Source organism: Megalobrama amblycephala, linkage group LG6 (genome assembly GCF_018812025.1).
Source record: "Megalobrama amblycephala isolate DHTTF-2021 linkage group LG6, ASM1881202v1, whole genome shotgun sequence".
NCBI classification, from domain to species: Eukaryota; Metazoa; Chordata; class Actinopteri; order Cypriniformes; family Xenocyprididae; genus Megalobrama; species Megalobrama amblycephala.
In genome coordinates, this window is record NC_063049.1 from 4,859,471 (window position 1) to 4,869,819 (window position 10,349).

Sequence of the window (10,349 nt, forward strand, 5' to 3'; positions counted from 1 at the left end):
AAATCAGCTGGCCACTTTACATTAACTCTAAATGAATGAAAGCCCCTGTTGGGAGTGTTCTCATACTGCCAAGGTAAAACACCTTGACTGGTGCCCTGAACTAGGGAAAAAAGGGGAAGTGGTCATCTGATGTACTCATAATCACACCTTAAGTGACGTGTGATCCTAAAATCACAACGTCAGCGGTGACGTGAGTACTAATCCCTACTTGACTTTGCGTCCTTGGATGGACAAAGTAAAAATCACTACAGCAGCAGCATGTGCATGTTATAGAGTTCCCGGGGGATGACGTAGTTACGTGACAGTAAACCGTGTGCACCGCCATTTTGGCAGCATTCGGCAGATTGGCAGACTGTTGTGGTGAAGGCGGCTAAACATGGTCGATAACTGTTGTGCACCAGGTTGCACAAATAAACGAGGGAAAAAGAAAGGTACATTGTTTTACCGCATTCTTAAAGATGCGGAGAGGCGAGCTAAGTGGTTCAGCGCCATTAAAAGAGCCAGAAGCAAGCAAAACAAGACTGAAAGATGGGACCCCCCAGCCGTTGGATTCCACTTGTGCAGTGATCACTTCATATCAGGTAAGTTACCGAACATAAGTATCTTCATTATTTAATAGGCTATAATTGTGGTTTCTGATCAGTTTAATACTAGCTAACGTTAGTTGAATTATAGCATGCAATTCTTGGGGCTAACAATGTCATGTAAGCTAGCAAGTGTTAACGTAGTAAACAAAACCCAGTTCGATACTGAAATGTTTCTATTTATTTTGTAGGGAGAAAGAGTGATAATCCCTTGAGTCCGGACTTTGTTCCATCTATTTTCAACTACGTTCCATCTCCAGAGAAGAGGAAAAGAAAAATGAGACTGGAGGTTTTCAACAGACGACAGAAAGCAAAGCTACAGAAGATAGAGCAGACAAAGCTATCTGCGAAAGCCATCCCTCCCCGGTGAATATATCAAAGTTTCTTAACCTGTTCAACCCCACTTCCATGGACTTTAAAATTATAAACCAAAAAGTTTTTGCACAATTCATTGTAGGTTTAATAACACCCAATGAGCTAAAAACCATAACATCTGTGACTGGTTTGAAATCATCACACACCTCTCACCTCCACCAACTTGCATTTGGCAGCAACTGACTATGCATGTGATTGTCACTGTCATTGTCAATATTTATCTAGTAAGCTATCGATAATATATATTATGATGTAAATGTGCTATACAAATAAAATGTACTTACTAATGAAAGCTAGTATATACTGCAGAAAACAGAGAGTGATTGACAAAAAAATGACAAACTGTCATCAGTTGTGTATACATATACTCTTAATCTACTACTTTTGTGTTTTCACCAGAGCATCAACCGATTCTCCCCAAGACAGCAACAAGGATCCTCCTGCAGACCAAACTCCCACCACAGAGCCTTTGAAGGAATCTACCCCTGAAGAACCTGGAAGTGATGTCCAGCCTGTTCTCCATGAGGATGATCCAGCAACTCCACCATGCAGCACTGAAACCTGTGGTAAACACGTACAATGTCTTGAGCAAGAATGCCAAGCTCTGAGGACTGAAAATATGTTGTTGAAGGAAGAAATGAATAGGACTACACTGAATGAAATGAGCTTGCATAACGATGATAAAAGGGTTAATACTCTCACTGGTTTATCAACATATTCAATCCTCATGACAATTTTTCATATTGTGGCTCCTTTTCTCAAACTTAAATCTTGTTTAACATGTTTTCAGCAGTAAATGTTAACTTTAATGAAGCTTAGAATGAACTTGTCCTCTGTATTTTTGGCTTTTTATTTTGGCATTGACTCAACCACTGTTTCAAAGCTCTTCAAACACTGTATTAGTGTGATGCATTGTAGACTGGTGCCAAGTCTAGTGTTGTGGCCTGACAGAGAATACTTAAGAAAATCTCTTCCATATGCATTTCGAAACAGTAGCTTTGAAAAGACAGTTTGCATTACAGATTGTTTTGAGATATTTCTAGAGAAACCCAGTAGATTGCCTGCCAGTGCTCAGTGTTACTCATCATACAAATCACACCACACAATGAAATATTTAATTGCAATTTGCCCTCAAGGTTCCATTTGTTTCATTTCCACTGGATGGGGAGGTCGCACAAGTGATAAGTTCATCACAGAACAAAGTAACTTTTTATCTCATTTGCTCCCAGGGGACGTAGTTTTAGCAGACAGAGGTTTCCTGGTTAAAGAGTCCATTCAGAGATGCCAAGCTGAATTAAAGATTCCAGCATTTACTCGTGGAAAGAAGCAGTTAGATCCTGTTGACTTGGAGAACACCAGATGTCTAGCCTCTCTTAGGATACATATAGAAAGAGTAATAGGAGTTCTCCGTCAAAAGTACACAGTCTTGCAAAGCACTGTCCCCATAAGTTTCACAGACATAGACAGAGAAAATGATGTACCCTACCTTGACAAGATTGTGAGCATATGTTGCGCACTTACAAATGTGTCTGAATCTGTGGTGCCCTTCCAGTGATGAGATGTATAGTAAATTGAACTGATGTGACTGGCTACAGATGTGCTCAACCAGGAAATAAACCTTTTTGACTCACTTCTTGCTTCCTTGTTGTGACATTACTTTTGATCATTTTGATCACTCGCTATTCTGATGCGATCACATTCTGTTTACAGATCAAGCTGCACATCCACCCATTCTAACTGAGTTCCACTCAAGCAGATATTTGTTCTGGTGTGTTTGATATGAATGACCTACCCATGTTTCATATCCTTGATTGCTACAGATACTTAATACTAATGATGGGGAAGAGAACAACATTGGTTTAACAACTGTTTATTCATAAATAAGAGTACAGTATCAGCTACTACTATTAACTAATTTCACAGTCTCCTCACTAAGGTTTTTTTCTTTTTTGGGCATTGATTACTTTTCGGCAGCTGGGACATATCCACTGTTTTGGGACCCTTTTCATGTGAAGGCAGGTTTGGTGAAATTTTTTAACTGAACAAAAACCTGATGCACAGACCAACATGTTCCCTGCTTCTGGCTCACGGCAGTAGCACCACTGTTGTTGACTATGATCAGCAAATGCTGCTGGTTTTGGTGCAGAAAAATACTTGGCTAGCAGCTCTGGGATGATACATTTTTTAAAGAAGTCACAAGCACATTCCAATTCTTTGGCAAAGAATGCCACATCAGGTGTGACACGTTCAACAAAAGGTGAAGTACTTTCTCTTTCAGTCCACAGAATGAAATCGCAATATTGTTTGTCAGTAACAAATAGCTGCATCTGCACTTGATAATAGTATGCATGGTCCCGCTTCAGTCTAATTTTTCCTTGCACATCTTTTTCAAGGCAAAAGTGTACAACAGAATTTGCTGCCTCATTAACAGAAAGGTCCTTTACAGAAAATGGGCACTTAATTTCTATGACACCTGAACCACAGCAGCTGCAGGAAACAAAGCCATCAGGTGAGGCCCCAATAAATGCGTGCAGGGTGAAATCCTGAATCCAGCTGTTCCTACCATGACATCCGTGTGTGAGAGGCGATGCTGCATTTCATAGTATTTTTTTGCCAATTCCTCGTGCTGACATCCCCATCTGAAGAAACAACAATAACATTAGTTTTGGAGCTCGATGGTGTTTTAAGCCCCCAATGGCTCCTTAGAGGCAGCTAACCAACCTTAAACCTACCCATCCCCTCGCTGCCTGGAAGGCGCCGTTGGGGGCTTGAAACACCAAACACCAGTTTTGGACAATAGTAATGCCACCCCACATTGGTACCTCCCTGCTCTTTCAAATTGATACTACTTGGTTTTACAATCCTGCTTTTTTAGAATAGTACTTCCTGGATTTACCCTCCCTGTTCTTTTACATACATAACATTCACTTGATTGTACACCATCTGGAAATTACAATTTTATACACAGGAGCAGTTACACACTGCATGCCCCATTTTACCCTAACTCTTCTATGCTCATGAATACCTGGTAGCCTCACTGGTGAAACTATGGGACTTTGGGTAGTATATTTGTCTTATCAGAGACACTGCAGGCTTTCTGATGTCTGTCTTTGTGGCTGTTCTGAAAGTAGATCCTGTTACCCTACCACTCCTTTGCTCAAACCAGATTTTGGACTTAGACTGGGCTCGGGTCTCCTCCTCTACAATATCACTCTGAAAACATGACAATCCAAACTGTTACACATAACATTTTAAGTTAGCAAATTAATTTTAAATTCTGTGCTATGTTTTCAGATCAATATATTTGTTTCCTTAAAATTGTAATTAACATAAGTACATAACATTTGAATCATAAATCATTTATTTCTGTATAAAATAATACTACCATTAAAAACACATTTGTTTTTCTTTTTTAATCAATGTAGAATGTGTAACTTAAAAATAAACAGATTAGTGCTCTGTTTTATTACAAGAAATGAAAACCAGTGCAATATGATGAATGTCCAAAAGATGAGATAATATTTGCTTTTGAACTCTGTGTGTGTGTGTGTGTGTGTGTGTGTGTGTGTGTGTGTGTGTGTGTGAGAGAGAGAGAGAATGTGTGCGTGCGTGTGAGAATGTGTGTGTGCGTGTGTGTGAGAGAGAATGTGTGTGTGTGTGTGTGAGAGAGAGAGTAAGTGTGTGTGTGTGTGTGTGTGTGTGTGTGTGTGTGTGTGTGTGTGAGAGAGAGAGAGAGAGAGAGAGAGTGTGTGTGTGTGTGTGTGTGTTTGTGTGTGTGCGCGCGTGTCTGTGATTTTGGTTGGTTGACAGTGGTAACAGTTTGACAAAAGCACAGTGTTGTGTTTTACACAAATATAAGTAGGCTAAACACTTTGCAGTTTGAATAATGTCCTGTATGAACAAAATCACAGAGTATGTTTTTATGTTTCCACTGTTTGATCGTGCCCATGCCTCTCTCTCTCTGACACACACAGACACACACACATTCCAGCAATGATAGATAAAATTTTCTGTACCTGTTCTTTGGTCACAGTTATGTCTTCAAATAGTGCTTCTGCTCGATCTTGTAACTCTGCCAGGTTGAGGTCTCTTAACTGCTTGTTATACAGGTTGGTGAGGGGTTCTGGTACATCCAGCATGACAGCCTTTGGCACATAGGATGCTGCATACTCTTTGACAACAGACAGGACTACTGGTTTGATGATCTGCTCCTCTTGTGTGCGGCATTGGGAGAGGTTGTTGTAGAGTTGGGCTTGCTCAGCAGCGGTCAGAGGTGGGAAAGCTGGGGGGGCAGAATGACCTTTCGAAGATTTTCCTTTTTTATATTGTTGAGTGTTGTTAAAAATTATGTCCTTGCCCTGCTGATACTCCACTTTCTTTAAAGAGTCCTCACTTGGGGTGGCCCACTTGCACTTCTTAGATGTTACAGCTATCTCTTCTTTTCTTCCATTGTTATGCTGCCATATGCTGAACAACACAGCTGACACATGGGAGCAGCTCTCACCAAGTCCAGCTGTGCAATTGCAGTGGGCTCCCAAGACAACCCCATCATTCCTCACCACCATCCATGGCTTTAACTGAGGGTCATTAAGCCTTTGGGAATGATTAACCTATACATGAAATTAAAAATGTCAGCTGACTTGGTTGAGTACATTAAAGATACAAACTAGCAACAGATAGCCAGACGCACCGCGGTAGCAAGCCAATCTAACATAAACAAACAACTAGCCATGCTAACGTTACACTACTACCTATTAAACTTGGACACTTACCCTTCCAGTGATGATGCAGCATTTTTTTGCTTGAAGATTCCACATCTGGATGTTCGTTACAAAGCCAGACTGAGTCCATTTGTAACCCTCCAGGCATTTGTAGGCTTTTAGAGAGTCACCCGAGTAGGAAGATGGGAAGTTTATCAGGTAATTATATATATCCGGATACTGCAGATCTGGGACGTCTTCTTCAGCGGATATACTTGTGAAAAGCACCCCGGGGGCATTGTATGGGTCGGTAATATTTAACCTATTTAATTTTTTTATATAAAGCTCAATGTCATGCGAATTAAAGTGAGATGAGTACTCCGATGGCTTGAAAGCTTCGGCGGTGGCGCTGGTGCTGCCGCTGGCCATTTTACTGCCAAAATGGTGGCCCGAACACTGGTGGTCACGTGGGGTCCGGAGCTCTATGAGGACAAATGGTTTAACAAAGTGAAGGCAACATTCTCAGGTCTGCTGAAACTGGTCCAGGTACTGCGAGTCACTGCGACTGGTGCAATTTAATGACATATTAAAATAAGAATAAATCAAAATAATTTAATTTGATTTTAAACGGGCAAAAATAATTTTTAAATCATAGTTTGTGTTCCTGTAGTTACTATTGTGGCTGTAACTGTACTAAGTAGAAAAATGGTAAATCCAGCTAGTTGTAATCGCAAAATTAACCTCTCCAGGATGAAACAATGTATTTTGTAATAACAACCAGCTGTCTGTACATTTTACCTTATATAGCTTTGTAATAACATATATTCTGTAATATGAATGTTCGTCATCATTTGCATTTACATGTATTCCTTTGGCAGACGCTTTAACCCAAAGCTACTTACAAGTAGTATGCAGTGTGCAGCTATCACTGCAGAGCAAACAGGGGTAAGGTGCCTTGCTCAAAGGACACTTCAGTCATTTCCTGCTGGCACTGAAAATCGAACCAGCGACCTGGTTATGAATCTAACTCTCTAACCACTAGGCCATTTCATGTGAGAACATAAAACAGTACACCAAGTATGGGAACAAGCAGCAAACTTTAATGTGTGCTTTTAAAAATACAAATATGACCAAAATGCATACGAGGTATATCACTTTACCATTTACCTTTGATGAACTAAATAATGAACAGAGCATATTATATCGTATCACTTAATGTATAACCTTGCTCATACATATAAAACCCCAAAAAAAAAACATTTACAACGCCATCAAAACACTAAATGTTTTGTGCCTGTTTCTTTCTCTTCTCTATCAAACCCCTATTCCTAACAAAATCTCTGATATTTTGTAAAGAGCGAATAGCCAAAGCAGGATGCTCAGCATTCTTGCACTGCTGGCATTCAATTTTAGTGGCAAGTTTTCCCTGTGTAATGTGGTTTTTAAAGCGTCTCATTTCTGCTGCGATTTCAGTTGGAGACCATTGCTGTTTTGGTTTCCTTCTGGCATCCTTCTTTTCAGCAGGATTTTCAGGAACGACTACAAAAGAGAAAAACAGATTCCTAGGATAAACACAATGATGACTAGATCTCATCTTTCTATTCTTCCAACCAGTCTAATAATTATCTTTAGTCTAGCCACATATATATATATGCGCTCCAGGCATGTAGATGTGTCCGCCATCTTGGAACGCTCCAATTTATTATTATAAATAATATAAATGTTCTGAAACCGGTTTGATCAGAAAAATAACGGTTAATAAGCTTATTTTTATTTATTTATTTATTTTATATGTAGCCTACTTGAAAATAATAATAATAATATTATTATTATTAAAATGTACAGCATTTTATTAAAAAACAAAGAGAGTGTATTTGCCGTCTTAGCCAATAGGTGTCACAGATCCCTTGTCTCCCGGACTCCATTTCCCATGATCCTCCTGTTCTCTACACCTGCACTCAAGGTGCGTTCACGTGGCCTCGTAATTCCTGTAGTTACGAGATTCTAGCTTGTAAAAAGCGTTCATGTCCTCGTAGAGCTCGTAATTACAGTTTGTAAGCTGGGAGTTTTCTGAAAGCTCCCAGATATACCACGTGGCCGCGCTGTACCACCTGACAGCTGTAGATTCATTTAGGCATTGACAGTGCTGCCATGGAAACGCATAATTCCCAGTTCAAGGACCAAAAGGACGTGAACAGCTCCGAATATAACGTCACGTGTTGTCATTTCAAGATTCCGGTAAATACGAGGTGACGTGAACGCAGCTTCACTTCCCTCGTCTTCTCCCCATCATCACGATCATCCACACCTGGACTTTGTAATCATCACTGCCTTTATAATGGACTCACTCCCTTCACTCCCTGTCCATTCTCTGTTGTTTTACTGATATCTCTAGTGAGTGTTGTGTTTTGCTGTACCTTATATTATTAAAGTGTCTTATTTGTGGATATCCGCCTACGGCTCATCTCTCGGGCACAGCACCCGTAACAATAGGCCTACAATTATCTTTTATAACAAGATTCTGTCCAAATGTAAACCTATGTAATGAAAGGAAAAACTGGTTTATAAATTAAAGTATTTTTTTCAAAATATTTTTATGTGCTGCATGGTTAAAAATACTGACGCTATTCCTGAGGGAAGAAAAAGTCACATAGGCCTGTAGCCTATGTCGCATTTTATTATTACATTCAGAAATTATGATAATAAAGTTATCGGTAAATAAAGTAATGTAAAAGTAGCCTAGCCTACATAGCTTTGTTTATAATGTTTGTAAACATAAATTATGAACAAAACTGCCCTATATTATTTTACCTATCCACTTATGTACTCCACAACAAAACCTAAAATTAACAGCAGGACTTCAGGCTATATAAACGTCAAGACATAACGAGTAATAATAATAAAAAAAACTTCTTTTTTTTTAAGCCATAAGACTATATTTGCTTCTTATTTATTAAATCCAGGCAATTGGTTGATAAAACATTTATTAAAATTGCAATTTTTACAAAACGAAATTCACTTTAAAAAAAAAAAGGCTTATTACAACTTAATGAATTGGTCAAAATCATGTCTGATCTCCCTAAATATTTTGCGCATCTTATGATGTATTTGTCACGAATACAGCTCCTCCGGTGCATCCTCCGGGCCACCGGAGGGAGCCCTCCCCGGAATACTGATTCACACCCATCTGGACTCCATTTCCCATAGGCCCGCATTCCTGGACTGATTACATCACACCTGCACCATATCACACCACACTATTTAAGATGCACACACACACACACACACAGCTACGCGAAGTCTTGATTTGCTTTTAGTGGTCATTTCTGAGCGTTTATCTTGTGGACTGATTTCTTGCTACGACTTGGATTGTTTATCTTTGCTGAACCCTCGCTGCCTACCCCGAACCCTGCCTGTTTACCGACTCTGAACTATCTTGCCGCCTGCCTCGATCCCTGCCTGTGACACGACCCCTTACCTTGCCCTTACCTGTTTACATCTGCCTTTTAAATAAAGCTGCAAATGGATCCGCACTCTCAAGACTCTTCATTACAGTATTCTATCTTACTCATGCTGTTTTCTTTTCATAATCAAATATAATAATTCATTGCTATTTTTTAAATTCATCTAATTATTAGCCTATTATTAATTTATTTTTAGACATATTTAATTTTGGGGGGATTCCAAGTTAATTGCCATATATGATATCTGAAGTTACGTAATAGTTACTTTCCCTGGTAATTATTACTTTTATAATGATGTTACTATTTGTGAGAAGTAACTAGGCCTATAGCTAATTCTCTTTTTAAAGTAATGTGCCCAACACCGGTGACCAATATAACTATAGCTAATTTCAGAAGAAAGCAAGTATTTTGTGAGCTTACCTGTTGTAATTTAACTGAGGTCAAGGTTGTGGGTGGATGTAAGGCGTGAGGAGCCACGTCCTGCAGGGATAGCCACTGTCCCCCAACAAGTGACATCCAGCTGGCACATGATGCATCTCAAACAGGAGCCTCAGGCCACTCTCCTGTAGGATCCGCGAATCATGTGTTGCGCCTGGCCACTTTGCGACAATGTCTAAAATAGTGTAGCTAGCATCAAAAACTATGAGTGTTAATGCTGTGGATTTTTTTTTCTATTTACATAAGCATGTTCATCTTCTGATGGTGCAATAATTCGGACATGTGTCCCATCTATAACACCAACTACACCGGGAAGTCCAGCTATGGCCATGAAGTGGGCTTTGTTTCTGTGTAGTTGGTGAACATCAAGTGGAAACCTTATAAACTGTCGGATGATGTGGGGTCTACAGAGGGCATTTATTGTCTGATGCAATATTCTGCTGACGGATGGCTGAGATATGTGCAGTTTGTCCGTGCTGCATAGCTGCATTTTCCCTGTGGCCAGGTAGCGCAGAGTTGTTAAAACTTTGATCTCCGGTGTTATGGGGTTATTTCTATTTGTCGGTGAAGTGACTGCGTCCCTGACCAGCTCGACAACAGTCATAATACCTCCGCGATTAAGGCGATATCTTTTTAAAAGCTTGTTATCGTTAAATCTTTCTAAAATGTTTGCGTTCTGATGTGGATTGCCGGCAACAGCCATTTTAGGATTGTTTGTGAAGAGGACAGTAAAAGTTCTAAGTTAAGAGTTTTCTCTTAAAACCTATTCACAAAGCTGCTGAGACAAA

At 39.8% G+C, this 10,349-nt stretch overlaps 1 protein-coding gene across 1 annotated transcript; it reads left to right on the forward strand.

The window, feature by feature from the left end:
* Positions 1-275: 275 nt before the first annotated feature.
* On the forward strand, positions 276-2,589 carry LOC125269728 (THAP domain-containing protein 11-like). The gene is made up of 3 exons (XM_048192683.1): positions 276-581; positions 776-950; positions 1,359-2,589. Exons 1-3 carry the CDS (start codon positions 377-379, stop codon positions 1,753-1,755), a joined length of 777 nt encoding a protein of 258 aa, XP_048048640.1. The 5' UTR covers positions 276-376; the 3' UTR covers positions 1,756-2,589.
* The last annotated feature ends 7,760 nt before the right edge of the window (positions 2,590-10,349 follow it).

What these genes read in the sequence shown, in the direction of transcription:
- LOC125269728 (XM_048192683.1), top strand. Translation starts at nt 377, where the DNA reads ATGGTCGATAACTGTTGTGCACCAGGTTGCACAAATAAACGAGGGAAA. An exon ending in CAGTGATCACTTCATATCAG is followed by an intron (nt 582 to 775) that starts GTAAGTTACCGA and finishes TTTATTTTGTAG; the next exon opens with GGAGAAAGAGTGATAATCCC. An exon ending in GCGAAAGCCATCCCTCCCCG is followed by an intron (nt 951 to 1,358) that starts GTGAATATATCA and finishes TGTTTTCACCAG; the next exon opens with AGCATCAACCGATTCTCCCC.